Below are 27,143 nucleotides of genomic sequence, written 5' to 3' on the forward strand. Positions count from 1 at the left end.
CATCCCTTTCTTAGAAGAAAAGGATGAACATGTACTCATACAACGCCAAGGCAAAGTACAGGTCCAACAGAGGAGAAGGGTCTTTTGCTAACAAGAACCTGGAGCATCAAGACCCGTATGTATCGACGGAATCATATATTTCCGTGGTATTCCTTGAGTTTACCAAATATGCCATCAAAATCCCCACAAATTTTTTGAATGACCCTGTCAGAGTAAGGTGGACAGGACAAGCCTTAGACTACTGGAATATCCAGATTAATTTCGCAACGCATTGCGCAACTACGGCATTAGGCATCTCCGCTAAGCACATAACAGGCTCCGTACCCTTTGTATTACCACATGCGGCGCTTCCTGGCAAGAATGAAGGTACCCATGTCATTTGACGATGGGTTTGCCTAGTACAAAAATCCCTACTCAACATCTGGATACGCACAAGTCTGTCACGAATACGGTGCAGATCCTAATAGTCTGTACAAATTCAAGGCTGTCATGTCGTCACTCACCAACAGTTCATGGTGGCATGCCGGCAAGTCGAGGCCTAACGTCGGAAGGTCTGACCAAGCTGAGTGAAAGTATTCGCGTCTACGTGGTCTTGTTGCTTGGGTCGCAAGCAGGAGCCAAGGCATCCTTACTCGGGTCTGGTGCGGACAACTACACAGCAAGGCAAATCTTGTTGCAAAAATTTGAAGCCATAGTACAACGTCAGGAGAATGTAGGGCATGACATAAGTCAATTTCCGAAGGTGCTCCAACATGCCCAAACTCCGGTGAATTTTGCCGTCATGCCCAGCGTGTTCATGTTGCCTTCTGATATGACGCTGCGTATAGGTAAAATTGAGGGGTATAATAACAACATTTTGATCGCACCTGCTAACGTAAGTGTTGAGGTTCAGGTTGACCGTGAATAACATGCCTATTGTCAAGCATACAGAGAGAGTCATCAAACCACCTCTTAGACATACTACACCTCCCAAGCATACTACACCTCCTAGGCATACTATACCTCCTATACAGGCTATACCACCTGCACCACTTAAGCATACTACACCTCCTAAGCATACCATACCTCCTAAGCATGCTACGCCTCCTATACATACTACATTCCCTGAACAAACCCTACAGGAGGAACAACATGAGGATACCAAAACAGTGTTGATCACGGTAGGGGTAGGGCTTATCATTGCATACATCTGGCTTCAGTAAGGTCTACTGTAACTTATTTTCTCTTTTCAACGTATACCACAATAAACCCAACGGCAGCTGCGATTGTCATGTACAGATGCCTGGCTGCATATTCGACAATGGTTGCCGCTACCCTAAAAAAGAACGAGACAACCGTGCCAATAATGCAGCACCTGCCTTACCTGCTAGATATTTTAGGAATTTTCCAAACCTTTACAGCTGTTTCTCTACAAAGCCTTTTCCTGCACCCGTTGCGGCACTTCCTCCTGCGCCTGTTGCGGCACTTCCTTCTGTAACGGCGAGTTCAATGGTGGAAATCAGTAGACCAACAGCCGACACGATACTCGTTATGGTCAGACCCTGCTCTTTGAACAAAATTTTAAGCTTTTCAAGCAGGGACGTGTAATCTCCGGCAATTTTCATTAACGTTTCCTTAATAACCTTCAGCTGCCTGTAGATATCAGAGGAAAGTAAACTATGGGCACTTTGAGCAGTCTCTTTTTTATTGTTCAATTTTTCAATCTTATCATTAAGATTTTCTATTTCTATATCAATGTTAGCCTTTTGTCCTTTGGTTGCTCCGACTTTCTGCTTCTCGAGTTCTTTCACCTTGCCCTCCGCCTTGCTAATCTCGCTATCATATAAGATCATCTTGCTTTTCAAGTTTTTCAAGTTGCCCCTTAGGGTTTGAATCTCAAGATTTAATCCTCTCCTCTCGCGCTCGGTGAATACTTCGTCGTCGCCACCAAATGAAGTTTCCTGGATAAAGCTCTCCGTGGCATCTACAAATTCCTCTATCGATTTCATCAAAATGATATAATCAGCCCTGTCCTTCCTCACGATGTCATCAACCTTTTGCCCAAGTGCCTGGGCCGCTGCCTTACCTTTGTTGGGTGTAGTGACATAGTCTGGGAAACCCATACCCTATCTTTTGTAATTAATACTGTAAGGTCTATATTATTGAAAAAAAGACGTTCTCCTTCCATCTAAACTTATCGGAAGGTGTCGCATTAGGCTTCCCCAGCTTCTTGTTAAGAACTTCTTACCCTGTTGTGCTCCTGACGTTGAAGGCCCTGGCGTTGATAGAGGTTTTGGCGTTAATTGCGTACTATCATCAGGTTTATCATCTTTCGCACCATTATTATTAAATGTATCGTGCTCCTATACTGGGTTCGTTGGCATTTATTTAAAAAAATTATTCTAAATAAATGAGTGCATTTGGAACTACATTGGACCCCTACGCAGAAATGAAACAGCTTCTTGGTATTAAGGGAAGAGAGCAGTACGTCAAGGTAAGCCACGCACCCTCCACGATTATTCAGAATGAGGACCTTTATCTTGATGCGCCCATCCGGGGGTAGAATGATGTCATATTTTCAGGTAGATCAGGCTACTGTTTAGCCTGGAGCTTACAGGGACCAACACAAAGCGTACCCTAGTCAGCAAAATAGGGAAGAGTCTAGTGCGAAATCTACGTATCACCGGCAATGAAATTCAAAATGTAAGCGACTATGACCCCTAGCGGTCTACAGAGATTTGTGGCTGCCCAAATTCAATTGAGAAAACAACCTAATTCTAGAGAGTATTAACCCTAATGACGGTACCATCAGGGCCCTGCAGGTAAAGGCCACTGACCATGTAGGTACCGACGAGGAGAAAGCCATCGCTGCCGCCTATGGAAACACCTTTTCCGTCCCCCTCGGTAAAATTTTCGAACTAACGAGGGACTTACCATACTATCAAGCGGGATTATACGACAGTTTGTCCTACATTTTGCACCACATCGGGACGTTATCAAAGATGGAGGTACGGCAGCCTCAGGGTCTACCGCAGCCAAGGCAGCCGACGCCGCATATAAAATCACCAATATTGCCCGTTGCGAAATAGTCGTCTCGCGTTACCCTACGAAAGGGTACTCCGGAGCAAGTTACAATTTACAAATTGACACTCCTGCAAAAAGTCTAAAGGGCGTCTTGCTACTCTTCGTGGACCCTGCAACAGTAAAACCCTATGCTGGAAAGAATGAGGTGTTTTACAGCCCCAAGATCGAAAAAATATCCATCATTGTGGAGGGTATGCCCAACGATTTGTACTCACATGCCATGCATCCAAAATACCACCTCGAACAGATCATGAGCCTCTTTGCTAGCCACAACGATACGCCCTGTTCATCGATTTCCGAACCTCTCCTGATCATACCCTACATGTTTCCGGAAGACTCCTACAACGCCTTAGTGACGGCATCACGTTGCACATGACCAAGAAAGCCGACGGAACTGGGGACATCCACTGCTATGTGTACCTGCTTCAGGATGCCCAGCTAAACATCTTAGATGGTAGGTTTCACAGCGTTAAGTATTAGTGTTCATAATTTGTATTTGTCCCCAGAGGCAAATACAAATCAATATGGAAGGAACCAAGAGCTGCTGAAATTGTAAAAAAGTGTTAACCCTAGACAAATTTAGGATCAAGGGGGGGGGGGGTGGCCAAACAAAAAGTTGTATAGTTTGCCTGGATAAAAAGAAACAGTGGCGTGACAAAAACAAATGCCCCAATCAAATGTTGAAGTCTCAATGCAAAGACTGTAGAGGAAATCGCATTTGCCGTCATGAAAGGCGGAGGGATCAATGCTAAGAGTGTAAGGGCAGTCAGGTTTGCCCCCATGAAAAGCGGAGGGCTTATTGTAAAGAGTGTAACGGAAGTCAGATTTGCCCCCATGAAAAACAGAGGTCTCACTGTAAAGAGTGTAAGGGCAGTCAGGTTTGCCTCCATGAACAAAGAAAATCCCAGCGCAAAGAGTGTAAGAAGAGCAAGCAGTCAGAAAAAATGGCAACTATCGGTATTCTTGTTGCAGGTGCCGCGATTACTGCGTTAGCCTTCAGCGGGTCAAACTTCCTATTTAGTAAACTTGCAGGGTATGGCGACGCGGAGCGGAAAAGGCAAGATGAAGCAATGGAAAAATTACAATCAGCTCAAGCTCAATTGGTCCGGGACAGACAAGCAAAACTTGATTGGTTCAACAAACAAAGGGAATTGCAAATACAGGCTGGGAAGAGCCTTCGTGAAATGGAAGATGATATGTACAAGTACCACTAAGTCAGACGCACCCCTCATGATATCACGGCGAGGGGTTTTTTCTATCTTCGAAGGTTCTTGGGCAAAGCAGTATACGACTGCGTTAAGAGCCATATATTATGCTTGCGATGTCTACCTGAAATAGCTAATTCAAGCAAGGGTTGACGTTTTTTGTCGAGGCTCTCATCAGATATCATGTCATCCACCACCAAGGTCTCCTCACCCGCCAACAACTAGGACAATTTTTTATCCATTAAAAAAGTTCATCCTTAGGGTCTATCATAAACACATATACGCCATCATCTTCAGGACGTCATTCGTGTCAATTTTTGCAGATGGGCGTAAAATACCCAGGATAATTTCTCAAGTCTCTTGCCAGCAGCAGCACGACCTTCGTTCTTCTTGGTTATGACTTGGTTAGGTTCCTCACTCATTTATCTTATAGCTCTGAAGGACTATAAGATAAATTTTACATGATCCTTAAGGATCCTTTTCCTCCGCCTCATCCTCTCTTTTGCTCATATGTCTCACGGTATGGTCCGCAACCAAAATGGGCGCTAAGCACCTCCCAATTGTACAGTACACCAGAATACCAAGGCTTCATGAATGTTATAATATCACATCCCAGATATTCTGTGGATGTTATCTCTGTATCACGATTTAAGGCATTATGTATTCTTATTAGAAGTAGGTTATGGAGATACTCAGGGCGCTCGCAGGTTGGACATTGGTGTCTTTGGTTTTTGTGCGGCCATTTCGTACGTTCTTTTGACGACCTACTAATATCAATGCATTTGATGCATCGCCTTGTTCGTTGTCCGTTTTCTTTGACCCTAAAATTTTCTAGGGTTAAAAAGTGTTTTTTCCTGGTCCCCTCCATATTGTTCTTGTTTTGTAAAGTACTACCTTTACAAAATTTTGGACAGCTTTTGGAAAACCTTATTATTTAAAAATACCTAAAATTCAAGCGGGGAGGTACGTACCCCATCGTCGTTTACAACCTTTTTGTCATATAATGCTGAGAGACCGAGATTGTTCTGTTCATACGTAACCATACCATGGTTGTGTACCCGAAAACCTACGTTTTTAGCCATGTCCATACCACCCCCTAGCGCACTCAGGTATCTACCCCAGGTCAGAGCAATTTGTTTCTTCGACATGCCCTTACATGAAAATTTCGTACCTTCTTTACCTTTAATGAAATAGCACTTGGTCGTCAGGGCAATCATCCGAAACCCTACGAATTCCGCTTTGAATAATCCTCCCGTTTGACTTGAATACTTATCAGTAACGAGTCGGTTTTTCACGTCTTTGTTGTAAGTGTCAAGCAGTTCGGGGCGAACGACATCTCTTAACTCTTTCCCAGATATGGCAAAATACGCACTGTCAGTGTCCATGTAGATGTACTCAAAGTCTCGACGATCAACATACTTGTCGAGAAAATCATAGTAAAATTCAAGCATGCGCAACTTCGCGAGTTGATATACCGCAATACCACACTGGTAGGCCCTATCGATACTACACTTGTGTTTGCCTTTTCTAAGATCATACGCATCTCCGATCTCTTCAAGATCCTCTAGGTACGGGCTTCGCAGAGCTGCATCAACCTACTTTTCATCCCTCGTAAATGTAGTATTTGCGTGCGCTCTAGGTCTTCAATCATCTTGCCGTAGAAGCTGTTCCCCTTCAGCTTTGCCGTATCTCCCGCAATACGTTTATCGGGGTCCTTATCGGCCTGGCGTCTTGCATTGGTAATTTCTTATGGGAACCATTCAAAGGGCCTACCTCTAGCATACTTGAGAAACTGGTAAAAAGCAGTCACTTTCAGCCCATGGCCAAGGTACCATTTTAGCACAGGGGTATACAGTAGGATTTTTTCAGCCTTTAGCAACCCCAGAAGCTTAGGCGTACCTAAAACACGCTTGCACCCCGTAGTTTTCAGGTACTCGTGCATATGCTCAGAGATTTGACCGTCAGGTATCTCCCTAACAACAGCAGGGCCATTTCGCTGAATTTTTCACGCAGATTTTCAGCCACCTCGATATCAACCTGGGCAAACCCAAAGAGTGATGCATCTAGCACACCTCGCGTAAGTATCTCGATATTGTGTTCCGATGTTGGTATAGCCACCTTGATCAGCTGTTCATTCCCACAAAGAAAGTCTTGCATCAAGGTACTTGAGTAGAACATGTTTGCATCATACCCTAGAATGGTCTTACACTTGTGGGGTTCGCTGTACACATGAGATCTGATACCCGTCACGTCTCGTTCGTGGTATCTACAGAATACGATCGCAGGATCACCAACCATCCCCGTCCGCAAGAGCTTGTAGGCCTCTTCCTCGTACATTTTGTGCATGCTTTCTGTAACTGTTTACAACTCTTTCAACTCTTGGTGTAGCAAGATTCCTCGCACCTGTGCCAGCATGGGTCTCCTGGAGCGTATAGTTCCAGCTTGGGGTTCAACCATAGAGACTTGTTTAGAACGTACCGTATTGATACACCTGGGATTCTGACCACGTCCTTCAAAATGTCTATCTCGTCGGTGTAATACTGCAGCCTCGTCTTATCCACGGCTTTAATGAAAGGTTCCACGTCGGCTACATTGTATTCGCGCAACCAGTCCATCATAGTGAAGCAGCCTTGTAAAACTCGGCGCAGAATGTACCCCTCGGGAGATAGCGGGTTTTTCCCACTTAGCCGGCTATAGAAGTCCTTGTGCTCGACAGGCCCAACATGTTTCAGCTTGTCGTGGCTCGTTAGCCACTTGTAGGGAAACATGGGCTTCTCGAGCTTCCATTCCAACGATTTGCACCAACCGGCATAGCTCAGCCCGGGAGCAAGGAAATTCGTAATGTCGATAACTTTAAACCGAGGTGGCGAGAAACATGTAGTCGTTGTCTTTCTTAGCCACCCTGATCTTATCACCTTGCGAGATCTCTTCGACAAAATACCGCTTGATCAGGTTGATGTCGTACTTGCCGCTGTTAAACCCGATTACAGCTACTTGATTTACCCACTCGTTCCACAACTTCCGACCTTTTTAGGAGAGCATGTCAAAATTGTCAGGTTTGGGGTACATTCTCTCTACCTCTTTCACAATGAGGGCATGCTTCTTTTCCAGCTGCTCCACAAACTGTTTGACCAGGACCTTGGGATTTTTGTGCTCGATGAATGTCGGGTGGCTATTCAACAAGCTATCGGCGATACTAACACTTACGGAAACATGTCTCGAAAGGTATGTTAAATCAGAGGTTTGCTGGTAATTTCAGGGTGAGAGAAGGGCCTCAAAGTCGAACACAATATAGTGTTGGTAGGACTTGAATTCCTTCTTAAAGAATCTCTTGCTTTTTGGTGATTTCTCACATTCCCAAGCTGTGATGAGGTTGTAGCCCTGTTCCCTTATCCTTCTTTTCCTTAGACAGGGTTGCCCTGTAATGATTCTCCTCCGCCTCGGCTTTCTCGGTCTGACAGGGACATTCGTGCCACTTACAACCGTTGTACTCGCAAACAGTCTTTGAAACAGGGTCATACTCATCTACTCTCCATTCCTTTTTATCATCACGAATAACGCGTTGACCACCATGCCCACATAGTGCATGATGTATATGACTTCCAGTTTCCTTTTACATGTATTCTATCCATTTTGATGCATCGAAACTAAAACCCTTGCCGTAAAAGAACTTCTCTGCCTTGCCCGGCATACGCCTGACCTTGCCCACTTTGCAGATGATTGTCGTCCTGACACCCTTGCATTTTTTCTTTTTATGTCGCGTGATATTCCAGACCTCGTTAAACTTTTGTTTGCATGCCTCGCATTCCCAGTGCTTGGTCAACACGTCAAGATCTCTAATGTAAAAACAGTGGCCATCCAGCATACCAAGATTGATAGTGTCTAAACCCTTTTTGTACTACTTTTGACCATAGACGAGTCGCCATGGTGCCTTTTCAGAGTTTGTCTTAGGTTCAAGGACTCTGATGTTGATCTTGAATTGCTTGTCAACTCCCTCCATGTCCACCAGCCTCGTAGGCCTTACATCCTTACGTTTTAGCTTAGGGTCCCCGTAGTACTTTCGAACTAAGGTGAGAGCTGGCCTTGTAAGGAACTCTGTTCTCCTTTTTACGTCGGCCCTCTCCCTTACCGCCAAACATCTCCAGAAGCACAGGTTGTTCGTTCTGGCATCTTCACCATCCATAGCGTAGATGCACCTCTTTTTTCGTAATCAATTCGGGAGGGGGGCACATCCCAGAAGAGGTTCGTTTGTACTTATCACCTTAATTTGTACATGATCGAAGACGATCTTGCCCTCGTATCCCCCCGGGTTCTCGGTGGTTCTGGCAAGTGGTAGGTAGGCCTTGGTCCAGAGCTCGTGATCCTTCAGATCAAGGCGCTTCATCTCGCATTCCTCAAGGAAAGCTTTGATTTTTCCTATGCTTGATAGTGACCTTTTCTAGCCTGACTTGTTGACTTAAACAAAATTTTGGAAATCAGCCTATAAAGTTTTCTCGAATTTATCTGGTTTAGATAAGAAAATGGAGTGTTTTTGCTGATATAGCTCAACTTCGTTCCCGGGGCTTTTAATTAAATTGACAGTAGCTGAAATATTGGAAGCTCCATAGTAACAGCTTAGGAGGGATGGGAACCAGGATAGATGCGCAATCGCGTGCCTATATAAATAACATACTTTGCAGCTACTTCCGTTGAGATTGTCTTGAACCAATTTGTACTCTTTCTCAACATTATTTTTTCGAAGTGCGGATAACTATATTTCGGAAAGTTGATATTACTCACTGTTTCTTTTACCTTTCTTGATGTCCAACCATACTTTTGTGGCCCCATATAGTCATTCTTTCTGCAATCTCATTCTTGTTTATATCAGCGTTGCAAAAGACTCTTTTGAGCTCCTGCACCAGTTGTTTAAACATTTGTTTCGTTGTGCAGATAAAAAATCGCACAAGAATTATTGGAATGATTCTGTAGACATGTTTTGTCTTTTGGATACAAAAGTATATTACGTACTGCGTTTTTAGATTGCCACTGGTCTTATTTTATATGACTTTTTATTACCCAACGAAGTACACTGCTTTTCTTTAGTATATATGGCATACAGATTGTATCCACACCCTCTAGATCCACATTTCTATCAGTTCTGTTCTGTTCCTGATTTTCTTGTCAACCTTTTGAATGGAGCATCTCTTTGCAAATAAGACATAACTTTTTTAGTCATTTTCCTGATTGCTCTGTCCAATAATGAAAACACAACATTTTCTTTGCAGGATATTTTTGCTAATGAGGTGTGTAATTGAGATATTGATTAGTAGTATAAGTAAGTTTCCAGTAAAAAGTTTCCGTTTGCTGACCACTAGTTTTTTTTAAGTTTAATTGTAAATTTAGTTGGTAGGTGTAATTTTTTAATAAGGTCGACACACGAGGGACTTTTTCATTGCGTGTGCAATGCAACATATTGAAACATAATGAAAGTCCCATCGTGTCACAACACAAAAAATTTCCCCAGGGGACAAAGTAGCTTCATGCAATTCCAAAGATCCCTTGTTTGCGCCCTATCTTGTTCCTTCCTATTTAAATGTATATGACCTTTCTTATTTCCAAAAAGACGACGTTATGTACAGACTTTAAAAAAACTCAGAGGCGTGGTTTGTAGGAGTGAAAGCTGTAGTCTCATAATTCTGCAGATATGTTTGAGCATGGAGGAGCACCAATAGGCACCTTTTACCAAGAAGTAAATAAACACTATCTTTTTCTTGGCATTATTTATATTTAGGACATGAAATTGTCTATTAAAATGCATGTTTTGTTTTCACATGCATCACACATATTTCTCTGGTGATATTTATTTTTATCCTTTCTACGGAACACTGTTTCTTTGCTCCGATGGTTGTTTGAAAGAGAGTTTCAACAGATGGGTTTTCTTAAAAAAAACACTTCTCGACTTTCCTTGATCGCTGGAAATCCCGCATGTCTTTGTCTCCACCCTGGTTAGTATAAATATGGCAAGTTATAAGCAAATATTGCTGGGAGCGGATTAATCTAATATTAAGAAAAAATGGACATGCAATATCTGATTTATTATTATATACCCAATTGATCCTTCTTTGTTGCCTTTTAAATTAAACTTGGAAATAGAAATATTTTATACATCTTGATGTCTGTTGCACTCAATACACATTTATTTTAACAGAGAATGCAGTTGTAGAAACTTATCTCTTATATTATGAAGACAACGCAGTTCTATCTTTTAAACATTGAAATCATGAATATTCTTTGCCATCGTCAGTCGAACCATGGTCGAACGGTCAGTTAGCTAAGTCTAGACTTAACCGCACCAGTTAGCAATAACAAAAAACAAATTCCTTACAGGCTAGTTATTATTGAGTTTTTCGGGATATCAAAGAAAATACATAGCCGCGATAAGTAAACAGTATACTACTTACAAAACCAGGCAGTTTGATTAAACTAAGGTTGTTTATTTAAACTATAACGGATTAAAGCCAAAGCTTATTTTTTCTACTCGTGATATATAAACAAACACATGAACAGACAGCATTTGTGGTATCGGTGGTCTTTTTGTAAAAAGATCCAGTTTCTCTTTTACAAATTATCTTGGAGGCAAGTTTTCGTAGAGTGCTTTTCTACATTGAAGCATCGCTTTAATGTGTCAATTTTCGCAGGTAATAATTTCGCGCTTTCTGCTAGTTTTGATCGCATTTGCGAAACTTATGCCGGCGTAAAACTCTTTTTTGGCATATTTATACCCGTTAAATTTTTAATTCGATTTTACAAAGGATCAAGGGGAAAGGCTTAAATTCAGTTTCTTCCTGAGAAAACCAAAGCAAACCACGCTTTTGTTCGAGGGGGTTGTTTTGAATTATTACATATAGACTGAGGAAGAACGCAACGCAATAAAGTTGTATGTTCAGAATGTATATACAGTATTAAAGGGCGAAGAAAAAAATAATTTTATTTTGTATTATTTTTTAAAAAAACCGTCTTATTATGATGTGTATTGAGTGCAACAGACAAAAAATCGCCGACACCATAAGTTTCACATGAAAGGTGAAATTGACTCTACCGATCTCTTTTCCCACTCCTACTTTCAAACATCTTACGCACGTCAAGTGCAAGTCTTAAAACACTACGCAAAGACATAACCCAGTGTTAGGTATTTCTAGAAATCTTTGAGAGAAAGGAGTAACAAAAATGCCACCATAAAGTTAAAAAACCTTTTTATTAGCAAATATATTTATAACTGTTAAACATGCTGTCTAGACACATTCTTTCCCGACTTAGTTTTCTTTGTTGTACCGCTACTTTTTTTAAACTTTTTTAAACAAAATGAATGTAATTCTTGAAATCCTCACCTAAAAATTGATAAAATGTGAAATTTTCAGATTTTTCATAATTGAACTCTGCTTAAAACCGAGGCTTTTTAATTAGTGCAAGTGGAAAATTAAGAAGACTTTAACCGTAACTTTATTGCCATCAAAACAGTATTTTCAAATGTCTGGTTAAGTTGAAAATTTATCCACACACCATTTTAATGATGTTAAATATGATCCTAAAGTCAAAACATCAAAATTCTAAGATTTTAAAAAAGCATGTTATTCGGGAAACGTGTAACGTGTATCTTTTTTTTTCGATTTTTTATTATGGATTTAAGTAATGATAATACGATTTTTAATGGAGCAGTTTCAAACAAAATATACGATATCTAAAAGTGGAATATCGTCTAAAGCTATTTTTCTTACGCATTTTATTGCGAAACTCTCTCAAGTGGTTTTAGAGCGTACTTTTTATCATATAGCGGTTACAAAAAGTTGAGAAAAGTTTTAGACAATGTCTATAAGGGAAAATTTTACTAGATGTGGAGTCTTTTTGGTTGTTTACTTTGTACAAAAACTTTCAAATTCGTTTTGAAAGGTATATTTTTTAAAACATACTTTAATACAAGTGTAATTACTAATATGAATAAACAAATATTTACGTATATACAATTTGACAAGTCACTGACCCTTGACAGTCAGTTGACAAAAAGATAGAAATGTTCCTGACATTTTCTTGTTAAATATAACGCTTTGAACAAATCGTTACAGGAACTTTATATCAGCGAAAAACCACAATTTTTTGGTCCTAAAAAAAGAATAGAAATACAATTATATTACCAGCGCATGCAAAAGTTTAAATAACAAGTCCTGAAAAAGAAATATTCTTACTGTGCAGAACTTATTTTCAGTTTTGCAAATTGCATTTGGAGCTGTGTTATCCACCAACAACTTTGTGATATTTTTTGCAAAATGACCAATAAAAAAGTGACACTAATAAAAAGTTATAGAAAACGATTAGACATTATTAAAAACTTTGGACCAATGAGTTAGACTAGTCGCAGGGTAGATTTTATTTTAAGATATCTGTAAAAGGTTAAAACAATGCTCACCTCTGCAAGATGTGCACATTTTTCACACACATGTTTCACAATGTTTTCAATATTTGATTCTGTCGTGTTTACACCGAGTAGTGTTATTGAAGTTTGCACTTGTTTCATCGTATCATGACATGTAGAACACGAGACATTTTTGTAAGCATCGTATCTTGGACCTAAATAAATGTAGCTTTCATTACGCTGAAGAAAAACATTGATCCATAATGGACGTTTCATTGCTTTAGCCTATTAACAGTTCCTTCAGTAGAAACAATAATGGCTTACCTTGGCACGATATTACCAGCCACGTACAAGCTAACATCAAGTTTTGAAGAATGAGTTTCATTTTTATATCTGCTTTTCGTTACTTTGTATTTTTTCAGCATCTGATGTTACTCGACTTATGTAGACAGCTTATATAGCTAATAACGACACCACTTAAAGTTTTTTGTCTGAAAAACATATTTACTCTATGAGAAACTCTTAAAGCAAAAATGTTTTGCTAATCTCCGTATTTTTGTTGCTATTTTTGTTTTGTCCTAAATATGCAAATATCGCATAATGATCGCTCTATTTTTAGTTCACATTGGCTGCAACTTATGTCTATTGTGCAGATAATAATATCAAGTTGTTTATTACTTCATAGCTACGCCTACCGCAAAATGTGGACAAGTTTTGTGTTTTTTGCAAATGTCAATGCTCACCTTATTTCAATGACCCATATTAAGAATATAATTACGGAAAAAACTTTTTATTGTGGACTTTCAAAAAACCTCTGTGAAGGAAAAAACATGCGAACGAGAACGGATAAAATGATGTTCAAACTGTTTTTGTAGTAAAAATCCTCTGTGGCGGACACTTTGTCGTGGATACCTCTCTATAGCGGAAGTTATTTCATGGTCACCGTTTACATTACTTTTATAGATAACCTATTTTTACCGCATACACTCAATAATGGGTCATCTAAAAAAATTCTTGAAATTTTATTTTTCACCAAACTAATGTGGGTGTCTGTATTCTGCCTTGGTTTATTGGATCCTTTGCCGCAATGTACAATCGGTGCTCCAGTTCGATGTTGTTTGTTATTTTTGGTTTTCATGAAAAGATGGCGGTTAAAATTATTTCAAGGGCACTTGATAAAATTAAATAAGCTGATAGATAAGATCTGGTAGGTAGAACATCAGACAAGACGAAGCGTCTATTCTTGTTTTCTTCTTCTATTTCTACTTATTTTTCAATGTTTAACGTGCGTCAGAACGGTATTCTAAAATTCCGTTTAACTCTATTTAGGTTGGGGTTTGAGTGACCTGGTCAAATTTTGGGGAAGGGGAGGGGAACAATATACCCAACCTCAGTAACTATTGGCTCATTATGAATTTTTTTTCGCAGATATATCACCCATCGCAAAAACGTTAACGTTTGACCACGTTTGTAATTCCCGACGTCAGCAAAAATTCAAAATTATTTGGATATATTAATTGCACCCCTTTACAAAAAAGCTTGCGTCATATTTCTTCTATGGACAATAATTAAAATGTTTTTCTTAACATTTTTTATTATTATAACAAAGATATACGGCGATTCTGCGAAATTTAGTTAAAAACTCATTTGGTTTGTAGCCATGGTTACGCGGTCCTAGACAGAACAAGACTTTTGCGCTAGTCTCAAAAGCCCTGCATTCTCGCTTCTCATTGGTCCGGTTTGTGATTAAGTGAAGCAGAATTTCTTCAGCTGATATCGTCTGTCTAGCAACTCGAGTACAACTTATAGATTATTTGCGGAGCAAAAATAAATTTTTTTCAGTAGAACAAGCCAATTCTTTAAAGGAATCGGAGCACTTAAGTTATATATTTCCTTTTATCCCCACCTTTTTCTTACAACAAAATAAGAAAAAAGTTAGCAATCTTACGCATTCGAAAGCATAAAACATAAACATCCTAAATCTGTTGTAGTATTTCAAAAAAGAAAAAAAAAAGCGGAAAAAATACAGTAGGAATTGTACGTGCGTATCTTATGCCCTCGTAGCATAATTTAGCATAAAAAAGACGTAATAGAGTCCCAAAGTATCAGAAAAAATATGCAAAGATCATAGATTTTTTGACTATCCTTATCCATTTTAATAAATATAGGATTAATAATTATTTCTTTTTGGTCTTACAATATACGATGTATTTAATATAAAGGTCGAACTTATAATAAAGAAAGTAATAGTTCTTTTATTATTCAATACCAGAGACTTAGCTATTGCAATTTAAATTAATTCTTGTGAGGCCATCAAAAATTACAGTCTGAAAACCCAGGGTAGGGCAGTTTTTTTCTCCTCCTAAACCTGCGTGCAATCATTCTCAAATTCGTTTCCAAGGCTATTATACATTCAAGATGTATTAAATTGTCTTTCAAGAAAAAATAAGAACTCGAACAGCATTGTGATTTTTTTTAAACATTTAAAAATGATGTACTAAAATGCATAGCTGTCAAAGATCAGCTTTCCAAAACAATATGCCAGGAAAGAACATTTTTACACAGGAAACAGTTGTGACATGTGGTGGCTTTCAACTTCTTAAATCTTTCCTCAGTTGTCAAAAAGATATTTGTAAAATATATAAACATGTAGTCAGTTTATGCCACCAACGATTGAGATATTCTTTTCGTTACAAGTTTTACATTAAAAAACTGTTTTACTGAATGGATGTGCTCCAAATAGAATGAGGTATTTGAATGTGTTATTATTTTATTTATAAGAAATACTGACATTTGCTGAAAACAACTTTAACCTTCCACTAACGAGTTCAATTTTCGTTAAGATATTTTTCAGAGAAACTCTGTCCTTTTTGCAAAAAAATATCTGCAAATCATAAAGAATGCATAATGTTTAACAGGGAAGTAACAAATAGTTGTAATTAGAGTAAAAAGATATATTTTTGATCCTAAATTTCTATTTCTATCACCTATTTAGGCATTAAAATATACACATATTAGAAGCGACTAACACGTGGTCAATTACTTTTTTTCTCCAATTTTACAAATTTTACAAAATTTTGTAGGATTTTCGTGGAGATTATTTTCTAGCACCTGTAAAAACAGAAAAATCTCTTCAAAGCAGACACAATCGCTGCATAAATATTGTCCGCTTTATAGAAATTTCGTAAAAAATATGGTTTTAAGAAGAATATTGACCAAAAAAGGTTTTTCATGCTTGACGTTACGAGCATTGTAAAATAAGAGACTGTATTTCGGAATAAAGCATTATTCATATAAAAAAAAGATCGACGACTGTTTCTTTCAGAAAAAGCTGTCGAATGGGCAGAAAAACATTTAAAAAAGTTTTGATAATGTTTGATAAAACAGAAAAATTTTAAAATATTAGTAAATGATTTTTGTTATAATTTTATTTTATAATGTCCGCTTTATCAGCGAGCGAGAAATTTCATTTAGTGCAAGAAAATTGTCCATTTTATTGACGTCCGCTTTATAGAGTTTCGTAAGAGTTTAGCCTAAGATTTATCCGTTTCAAGTGCTGCTGTCCGTGTTATGGAGCTGCTCGCTTTGAGCCGTGCCGTTTTAGCGGAATTCCACTGTGGCTAAGTTATCTTTTATATACACTAACGTACCTTAAAATTGTAATTTTTGAAGAAAGAATTAGGCCACAAAAAGTAATTATAATGTATTTTGTTTCTTAGTCACAACCACTTTGAATCGCTTGAAACTTAATCTGGTGTGTTACCTTGCTTTCTTTTCATATTTCTATGTCATTGGCAATTGTTTTTATCAGGACAGCACAAGCGTGGAAATAGTTTAAATAGGATCTCATTTTTACGTTAAGGTGAATTTACATTCAAACTATTTTCACGCTCGCGCGTGGACATGCGCAGTTTTTATTCAAACATGTGATTGCATCATTTTAAGGCTGAAATACAGGATCAGTTTAAACTGATAATAGAAAAAACTGATCGTGTAAACAACAGATGAATTTTTCATGATCCGTTTAAGAATTTTTTAAAAGTGTCTATAATACATTCCTTATATAAACTTTCTGTATTTTATAAACGTTATGTTTACGATTATAATTGGCTAGAAAAAATCATGTCATAAAACAAAATGATTATATTAGTTAAGAATTATGACGAGTGCTTTTGTTATAAATTATTGTACGGGTAAAGTCACGGGTAATTACCGTTGTTATTGTTGTCAATTTTTCTCAACAATTTTAATTCATAGTTCGTAATTTTTTGAAGGGAACTGACAACAAATTATTTTTTGACAAATAAATTTTAAATGTTTTTGAGTGGATTCCTCCAATAGTTTTCGTTTAAAACGTATTTTTTTACTCTTATTAATGAAATTATCAACAACCCTTTTTGTAATAAGAAGTACAATAAATTTAAAAAAATATAAAAAATTAGTAGATTATTAGAGGATTTAAATAACTGGTAGCGAAATAAAATGTTTAAAAAAATTATTTCACGTAGTCTCACTTTAGTTACAAGTGGAAACCAAGCTAAAAACTTATTTACTTAGGATCTTTTTTTTTTAAGAAATCCTTTAAACTCTGCTTTTGCACTGATAGAGTTTTGTTTTCATTTTTTAGAGTTACTAGTCGGTAGCCCGTGGAAAAATCCACGGTTTCGCCTGTCCTTTTAATACTTCATTGCGTGCGTGTCATAACTTGCGGTACCATTTTGCGTGACAGACAGACGCATACGGGTACTATAATATTGTTGATTGGCTAATTTCTCACAAAAGCATTTTTACGATCGCACTACGGAATCTATCTTTTCTTTTTTGCCACTGTCACGCGCTGTATAATGATGCAATCACCAGTTTGAATAACGACTGCTCCACAATACACGCGAGCGTAAAAATTGTTTAGATGTAAATCCATGGTGGGTGATTTTTACTTCAATCAAAAATGGCGCAACGAATACTCTCATGCCATATTCTACGTCTATTGGGACAAAAATTCTTTGATGTAACACGTATGGCAAAACCATTAGTAGCTAGCATAATTTTTAGCTAGCATAATTTTTAGCTAGCATAATTTTTAGCTAGCATAATTTTTAGCTAGCATAATTTTTAGCTAGCATAATTTTTCTGTTTTCTTCCTCTCATGCTTTCTAATTTTATACTTTGACATACACATCAAATTTGATGTGTCTTTTGTAAGTTCAGGTACTTTGAATAAATTTTAATGTTTATGTTGAAGAGTATGGAATAAAAGAAGATAATTATATAAACATATATTATTTACCACAAAATACAAATTTTCTGCAGTCATAAAAAAGAATTTTTAACGTCACATAGACGACACGACACAAACAGTAGGAAGATAAATCTACGCTCTAATAAATATACAAAATTAAATAAAAAAAGAAACTTTTCAATCAAGGGTAAATGACAATTTGCTTCTTTGCCACCTAAATAACAAAAATAATGTCTACAATAAAATTTCAAGCGTTGTTTCTATCGTCTGTTCTTAACTAATGCAGCAGTTCCCAGATGTAGGGGGGGGGGGGGGGGGTGCGCTGTCCCCAATATAGTTATTAAAAAATATTAAAAACATTAACATTTTTAACAAGAAACAGTAAGGTTAATTAGATAAAATACATTGATTTTAAGAGTTCATTTTGCAGAATTTGTGTTTCTGTGGGTCAACCATGGTACGGTCTACGGTAGACAACATATTATTAACCCTTCCCCCCATCATTTCATGAGTCTGTAGAGGTTGGCTTTTATTATTCACATGATGAGTTTTAGGCCATGGGAAAGTTTTATTACCTTGCATATTTGCTTGTCTCCACAAACTGATGATGCATTCATGTTTTTAAGTAAGCAAGTGGTAATATACTTCGAGAAATGTCCAGTTAGGTAGCCGCACTAAGGAGAAGTAACATTCTGTTTACCAATGCGTAACAACAGCTTATCTATTTATCTAGCTGTTAAAGATGTAGAAAGTCTCACCTCTTTTGTGTAAATCTCATCCAGAGTTCCACAAACATTCTTAACGATGCTTTTGATTTTCGATTCCGTTTTGTTAGTTCCAAGTAAAGTCAGTGAGGTTCCTATGCTTTTGAGTGCAACCTTGCACGTGTGGCATGAAACGTTTTTATAGTCACCCGGACCATATTTTCGTGGACCTATAAAAAGAACGCACATATTTAGTATCACAATAGGATTATTTAAATGTAACAAGATAGTTTTTGGTAATGCTGTTTTAATCAACAAGGGTATTACCTTGAGTGAAACCAGGTTGCCATATACAAAGAAAGACCAGGACGCAGAAGACCAGCTTCATTCTTGTAGATGCTCTGTGATGTCTGTGAACACTTTTTGAACTGCAATTTAAAAAAAGATTCAAATAATCCACCTTTTATAACAGCACTGTAACTGGTACTCAGACTATTCTTTAGGGAAATTTATTTACTTTTCTAATAGACACTTGATTTAAAACCTGCTAGAATAATACCTTACTATTTAAGGTATCAGTGGAGTGCAGATTCTGCAGTTATGTGATAATTTTATATTGTTCTTATTCTTGTCTGATATATTCAGTTGTTATGTCACCGTTGTGGATTTGCGTTTTTCGTAAAACTACTCGTATATCATTGACCTAGACACAAGGTTAGGTATACATAAATACACATATAGAATATTTTTGTCGCAAAAAGCAAACGAGACAGAATGATTGTTTAACTATTCTTAGACAAAATGAGCGGGAAAGAATTTGAAACATTAAATATAACTTGTAACGTAAATATAATCTATTTTGGAAAATTGGAAGTAAGCCAAGATATATATCACTAAGACGTCATGATTATATGCAAAATCCTTAACACAGTAATGTAAGCCATTTGATTTTCTAAGTACCAAAATTAAAAGTGAATTTAAAAAACATCTAACACAAACATTACTTAAAGACCCAAACCGAAGTTATGCAAATTAAAAGTTCTTTAACATTACTATGTGATCTGTAATGGAAACTCCTAAGCAATTTTATAGATGATTTTTTCACCCAGATTTACCTTTAAATTGTACTAATTGTGCTAAGTCGGCGTAACGATGCTTATTTTGCTAGCCGGTCTATTTTGTTGACTTTTGGCCTAATGATTTCATAGGGTTGGTTCGAGAAGCCATTTTAACGGTTCATTAAATATTTTCTTGGGTTCATAAGATTTTAGGCGATATGTTTCGGTCATTAATGCAATTTTATTTTGTTTATATTAGTTGTGTAAACCAGTGGAAAAAATCCATAGGAATTCATCTGTCGTTATAATGCAGTTACCATCTTTGGCTCACAGGCAATGAGAATTACCCTATAGATAACGTAGATAAAACAAATTGACCATTATATGGTGTTAAAACCTCAACCCAGTGTAGCTATATTCCTAGTTAGCCAACTGAAATGAGATAAAACATGAAATAATTGAGATGAAATATTTTAACTGTCCAGTAAGTAGACACTATATTATCGTTCTCCCTCCTGCCCTCCTGCCCAAATCACGTGTTTTAATTGGATAAACCCCGTCAAAGTTAAGAACTCGTTAAGAAACTTTCTCTAAAAAATGACAGAATTTAAAAAACTGCTACTAGATGGACATTTTTTTTTCACAATAGGTGCCCAATACTTTTTATGTCAATGAAAACCAGCCAACCTTCGCACTCATGTTGCTTGATGAAACTTTGAATACATGACTAAAATTAGAACCAATAAAAATTTAGGTCGACTTGGTTTGGGTTAAAAAAAATAACATAGCTCGTTCTTGAATAATAAATTAGGCAGTATGAGATTATAAAAGTTAATTACCAAAAGCAAGAAACAGTGAAATAAAAGTCAATATTATGACGATGCCAGTTCTTTTTTAGCGTAAGTGTTTGTTTTCGAAAAGTGAAAGTATTGCACAATTATTCAACCACATGCCGCTTTGTCTGAAAAAGCCGCAAATTTTTCACTGACACACTTCTAGAATGTTATGATAAAGATATGGGGAAGTGGACAACATTTATAAGCGCCTACGAGAATCTTATCCTTTCCAATGCTCCTGTTTCCGTATAGATTTAAAAACACTAGTTAAAGGAGAGACGAAATACGCACGGCACAGCTGCTGAATAAAAGTTTATAATCACAATGTTGATTTTGATGACCAGACTGACTGGCTAAGTTTGCTCCATAATAAATTAATTTACGTGTTACATAACAAAAAAGCCCTAAAGCAAAGACTATAAATGTTTTGATATTAAAAATATTCGTAGATAGTAGAGTTTAAATATTTGATGTGTTTTACATAAAAACGATATTTTAAAACTTTGCAGAATGACAACACACTAGACCAAAAATAAAAAAAAAACCGATAACAATACCAGTATTGTTTACATCTTTGTGAGTTTGAATTGTACAGAAAAATATCAGCTCTGATTTAAAAGGTAGACTTTGTCAATTAGCCTAAATTAATATCACGGAGGCAATCAACTTTTAAATACAAATCTGTTTATTCATTTAATGTTTTTGAATGACGCAAATTATTCACAATCCAGGAAGGATGGGTATCAATGAATGCTCTAATTACATTAGGGATACGATTTTGCCATCCACATGCAAATAAGCAAACTCTCTTTCTCAGGTAATAACCAAAATCAACCTATGGAATTGAACTATGTAGTTTATCTGATTGCTTTAATGCTGAAAGACACGATCAGTTTAAATAAAACATTTTAAACTGATAAGACGCACCTGCCTACACGTTCAGTTTAAAATGAAAAAACTTCCATTTTTTCTTCTTTTTCGACATGGACAGCGCAGTGCAAGGTTATTGTAAAAAGAAAAAAAAAGTACAAGAACGAAACGAACAATTTGGGTAAAGCCGTGGTTACAGCGGATGCATTTATTGGGTGCATACGATACGTTGTTAAGTGACCTTAGGCCGGAAGATCATTTGGAGTATCAAAAGTTTTTGCGCATTGGACCTGAAACTTTTGATGAATTACTGTTTCTTATTGAACATTCAATAAGGAAAAAAAATAGTCATGCGAGATTCCCTACCTCTAAAAATCAAACTAGCAGCAACTATTCGTTTTTTGCCGACTGGATCTTGTTATTTACAACATCTTTTCAGAGTTCATAAAAGCACTTTATCAAAAATCACATGAAAAATACTACGAAATCATTCGGAAATGTCACCAAAAGAAACATCCGACTTTTCTTATGATTTTAATAAAACATTTACAAAAAAAAAATGTTAAAAAGTACACAATTTTCACGTATCAAAATAGCGAGGTGATTCCAGTCCGGCTAGCCGGGTTCAGGTGAACGGCCCCTAAGTCAATTAAAACCAGTTTTACTTTCATGTGAACAAGTTAGTTTTAGGTTTAACACGTAAAGCCGTTTTGCATAAAGTCGTTCAACCAAGATTTCAGGATCAAAACAGTTTGTTTTTAAAATATGTTTTAATCCCAAGATGCCACGTGTTCTATAGTTTTGTTGTCAGCTTCAGTTTCAAAAGTAAAGAAAAAATAATTTTATTTATTTTAAAATGTTTTGCAGCAAACAAATAAAGAAATGGTGCAAGATGTGACAAACATTTGAGGATGGTGAAAAATAAGATTTGATCCTTAAAACACGTTTTCATGGCAGAACAGTTTTACGAGTTAAAACTGGAACTAACCTTAAAGCGTTAAGTAAAAGGTTTTAAAAAACATTTTTGGCGTCGATGGAAATTTCAGCTAATAGTAAGCATTTTTTCCCCATTTTTCTACTATTTATTACCATATTGGCCTATACTTTGAAAAATTCTTTTCTATTCGAATAGAAAGTCCTACACTTGGTCAATCCGCTTTTCTTATAAGAATAAACTGTATAAAAATAATCATAATAAAATAGACAAAAAGTTAAGAACATCTTAAAAATATTGCTTGAATCCTAAATACAATATAAGCAAAACACACCAAGCTTGCAAACTCACATTTTCATGATTCGTTTGCGTCTTAATGATGGAAATAATCGATGTCCAAATGTTTTTTTATTGTCTTGTAAAATTGCACTGTGGATTTGAAAAAAAATACACAGGTAGAAATATGCCAAAAACATACCAGGATAAATTTTTGCCCAAAAGTTAGGAATATTTATCTTAAAACATGAACCAAATTTTGTTATCTGCACGCTGTTTATAATAAACAACATACAATGTTGGCTGAGACTCAATGTTGCCTAAAGGGCTGTTCATATGATGTGAGCTAGTCCAGTTAGTCAGGATGACTCGGTTAGACGGTCTTATTTTTTTATGTTCGGGAAACGCTTTGTGGGTTTTTGGGTGTTGCAGGGAATTGTCTGGTAGAGCGCAAACCCTAATTAGGTCTGCATAGATAAAATAAGCATTAAATACCCTAGGACTTCACATCTAAGCTATAGCAGCTTCTGGAAATAATATACGGACGGTATATCCCTCGATTTTTGTGAGGCTAGCCACGTAAAATATGCACATCTATCGATCGATCTATTAGCTAAGTTACGAAAACTAGTTTAACTTAACAGAGCGCTTTAAAATGAATTTAACATAATAGGATTCTAAATAATGATAATAAAATTCATGAAGGTCTTTACTGATTTTGTCGAAAGACCGCAAAATATCACAATTAATCTTATGATAATCATTTGAAGTGTTTCTATATGTTTATTGTTCTCGATGCACGCATTATTTTTTCTAATAGTTTATAAAGTTACATAAACTTTTTGACAAAGATTGTATTTTTGTTAAATTCAACCTTTTTGTATCGGGCCGTCCATAAAGAACGTCCGCACCTTAGTGGAGGGGGGGAAGCAAAAACGGGGGAAGGGTGTTTACCGTAAGAAGATATCCTTTGCTATACCATACGTCAAAAATTAAATAAATTATCACAATTTGTGTCCACATGCACATAATGAAGAATGGAAGGACAGGCACAGACGGGGGGGAATGGTGGTAAAAAATTGACAAAATTGTGCAGACGTCTTATAGATGGCCGCTAAAGAAAAATTCTTTTTCCAAATAAACAAATCTAATCATGCATAAAAATAAAAACGTCAGCCACATTGGCGTGTATACACGTAAAAATTTCATCCCGTCTTGCCGAGGTAAAAAAAAGCGAGTTGACTCGATTTTCAAATGTACACGTATGTTATGCAAGGTTTTCCGAACCATGGTAAGAATTTTGCTAGCTTACCTCCCTATAAACAGGCACCAAGTTTTTATATATTACAGTTTTTCACTTGCAATACAGTTTTGCACTTTCACTTTTCACTTGCAATTGGAGTGGATATGTTTGCTCCAACACAAGGATGTTATTTGAGGTATTTAAGATCTTATCTTTGAACGACATATCTGCATGACAATTGCATCAATTGCTTTAAACCAGCAACTTAAAAAGGCATTCTCAAATAGCAAGATGATTATATATTTAGCATCTCTCAGATTATAAAATAAAGCATTGTTGTGTTTTAGAGAGCAATTGCATAATTTACTTGATCACAACCTCGTTCCCAGGGCTTTTTGTCTCTCATCGGCGCTGCGCTTTCGTTTCGCCGTCCGATATGCAAAAAGAGACAACATGTCCTGGGAACGAGGTTGACTTGATCACAAACAAACATTTCTAAAAATAAAAAGACGTTCCATAGTCCATTATCCAGACAAGAGCAACTCCTAGCTCATTGCAAGAATGTAACATCCTTAATTTGCCACTATTATAAATAATACATTAGGAACGAACATTTTCAGACGGAAAACTTACGATTTTTTTGTCCGCAAATTTGTGTCTGCTAAAGGTTTTTCAGTGAAAAAATTTTGGTTTCTCTAATATTATCGAAATACCACTCAAGTTGTCAATTTTAAAAACTATCCACGCTAAATGGGTTAGTGGCCTACACGACCATTTACGGAATAATTCAGCCATGCCATAATTTGCAATGGTTTCGACGAAGCTGGCATTTCTTAGGCTTTAACTATAGAGTTGGATCCTGAGGAGCCTTTTTTAGATTTTGATTAATCAAATGCTTCAAGCCTTCTTTTTGTGTCGTTTCCTGTAATCATTACTTTTGAAATTTGGTTAAAATTCGTTCAGAAGACTTACTCATGCATTCTTTGACTTTATAAATCTTCTCTGAAAAATTTCCGGTGAAATAAAAAATTGTTTTCGAAAGTGTTCGTCAAAGTTTTTCGGTTGAAAATTTTCTTTCTTAATGTAAACGAATATATAAAGACGGGGAAGTGCTTTAAAAAGATTATTTGAATTGTTAGCTAGCAGACTTAAAAAGAACTCTATTTCATTTTGTTAGATGTTTTTTTTTTAAACAGTGAATCAAGAAGAGCCTTTTTATACATTTTTTTAGTCAAACTTCTCTGATGGATGCTTAATTGGGAAATATTCTCTTGGTGAAGAAAAAATCTAATATTAAGCAAATATTGGACGAAGATTTACTCGGTTCAGCGTGCAATATTTGACCAATAAAACAAAAACTAAATTGCGTTGTTTTTTTTACTCTAATGAGCTACAGGAACATTTAGCCTTGCTTTGTCAAGTCAATTTTAATGTAGTACTGTTTCCATATTTTGTTTTTTCCTTGTTATCTGGAAATAGAAAACGATTGTTTTCGTGCAGGAAAGTAGGTATCCAAAAATAATTTGCTTTAAGATGTATCCACTTGCGGTGCCGAGTGGAATATTTTCTTAACGAGAGTGGATAAATCTGACATTGAACGAGAATCTGTTTTAACCCAATTGATCCTTGTTTGTTTCCTTTTGAATTGAAACTCTTTGTTTTTAAAAATGGAAAATGCGTATGTTGATGTTCACAAGGTTCACGCCGAAATAATTTTTGAACATTTTAATCCAATTATTAATACAATAATAACTGATTACCCCCGGCTGTACCGCAAAATATCGCCCGAGGTCTAAGTGCCGACCGAGTTTCGGGGTCGGGGCAATGACTGGGGGCAATATTTTCGGTACAGCACGGGGTAATCGGTTATTATTGTATTTTAACCGTCTAACTTAGATAAAATTAAAAAAAGCAATTTTAGTTTAGTGTTCTTATAATATAAGTCACTAGAACTACTTTTTTAACACTCGAGGTCAAAATTCGAAACAGTCCTGTCTAAAAACAAAAATTCTATTTATAATTCGAAAGTACCTAAAGAATAAAACGTTGTAAACAAAACATAACAATGTTCGACACGTACAGAATAATTTTTAAAGTTGAATGCAGAGCTAAAATATAGTTACAACGAATATTGAAATAATTTTTTTAACTAGCTAGGTAGCCAAGAAAAACACGAGCTTTATATTAACTCGGTAACCACAAAGCTAAAGGAACGAATCTGAAATGAGAGGAGACGTATTTGTTATGATTTCGTCGCCCTGTGTTTAGTATTTTTGATAAAACTGGATATCAGCATCGTTTTTTATGGACAATGTAGCTAATTAACTATCCATGTTGAAGAAGCATCTACACGGAAAGTTGCTAAATCTGGTTATTTTAACTGTTAAACTTGACATTGTTGTTGTGTTTATCCTATGTTGTCTGATGCTTTTATCGATAAATATATTGTAGCAGCTAGATATATAATCATTTCCAATGCTTCCTAAAACTTGTTTTCCGTGCTTGTTTACATTTTAAGCTATCATTTTTCTTGACGACGAGCAATACCGCAAAATATCGGCCGTCGTCAAGAGCGCTAAGCCAATTAGAATGCCTAAAAACCCGTATTGCCCGCTTGAAAAATCCAGACGGTTAACAACGTATAGTATTAAGTCTAAAACAAAAAAACTAATGCTTTAACGACTAGATTGATTGAAGTGAACAATTAATCATAAATAAAACAAAGTTATTTTAATAAAAACCATGTTTTTTTAACAAAAGCAGCGGCGTAGTATCAATAGATGTTTTGATTGCAGGTAATAATTTAGCTACTTCGGTTTCTGAGGTGGATAATAATTAATAAGTAAATAAAAAACGGAGACAAAATGTGACTAAATTCTAGTGCAGTGATTACTCCTATCAAAGCAATTTTTAATCAACCTTATTTTTAACCACTTAGTGGTCAAAAATAAGCTTAGCCCTTAGTAGTGGTCAAAAAAAACACAAAAATAAACCGAAGTAAGCTTAGTAAGGTTACTTCGGTTTATTTTTTTATTGCATCAAGAACAAAAATTATGATTATTACAGTTTACGTTAAGTTGGAATTGCCAAACCAAAAGGTGAATATTTTGACATGAATATTACTTCATAATATTACCACATTTTCAGCACATTTAAAATTTATAGATCCGAGAATTCAAACTGGTGTAAAAATCATCCCTAAGATTGTTGAAGAAGTCTAATTCAAATGACAGAACGACAACTAGATTTTGTTGGGGAAAATACTTTTAATAAGACCTGAGAAAATAGATCTTTAAACAAACTTAACGGAAAATTAAAGGTTTTAAAAT

At 36.4% G+C, this 27,143-nt stretch overlaps 1 protein-coding gene across 1 annotated transcript; it reads right to left on the reverse strand.

Moving 5' to 3' along the window:
- Positions 1-17,766: 17,766 nt before the first annotated feature.
- On the reverse strand, positions 17,767-24,237 carry LOC130655181 (uncharacterized). The gene is made up of 5 exons (XM_057457902.1): positions 23,884-24,237; positions 18,925-19,025; positions 18,652-18,827; positions 18,469-18,567; positions 17,767-18,107 (listed from the first exon to the last, which is right to left on the reverse strand). Exons 2-5 carry the CDS (start codon positions 18,983-18,985, stop codon positions 18,075-18,077), a joined length of 369 nt encoding a protein of 122 aa, XP_057313885.1. The 5' UTR covers positions 18,986-19,025; positions 23,884-24,237; the 3' UTR covers positions 17,767-18,074.
- Positions 24,238-27,143: the final 2,906 nt, after the last annotated feature.

Source organism: Hydractinia symbiolongicarpus, chromosome 8, assembly GCF_029227915.1.
Source record: "Hydractinia symbiolongicarpus strain clone_291-10 chromosome 8, HSymV2.1, whole genome shotgun sequence".
Classification (NCBI taxonomy): Eukaryota; Metazoa; Cnidaria; class Hydrozoa; order Anthoathecata; family Hydractiniidae; genus Hydractinia; species Hydractinia symbiolongicarpus.

Bases quoted from the DNA above. Each gene is read 5' to 3' on its own strand.
- LOC130655181 (XM_057457902.1), bottom strand. From the start codon at position 18,985: ATGAAGCTGGTCTTCTGCGTCCTGGTCTTTCTTTGTATATGGCAACCT. The intron at 18,568-18,651 runs GTGAGACTTTCT...ACTTCTCCTTAG, and splicing joins ATGAGATTTACACAAAAGAG to TGCGGCTACCTAACTGGACA. The intron at 18,108-18,468 runs GTAATAAAACTT...TTTGTTATTTAG, and splicing joins GAGACAAGCAAATATGCAAG to GTGGCAAAGAAGCAAATTGT.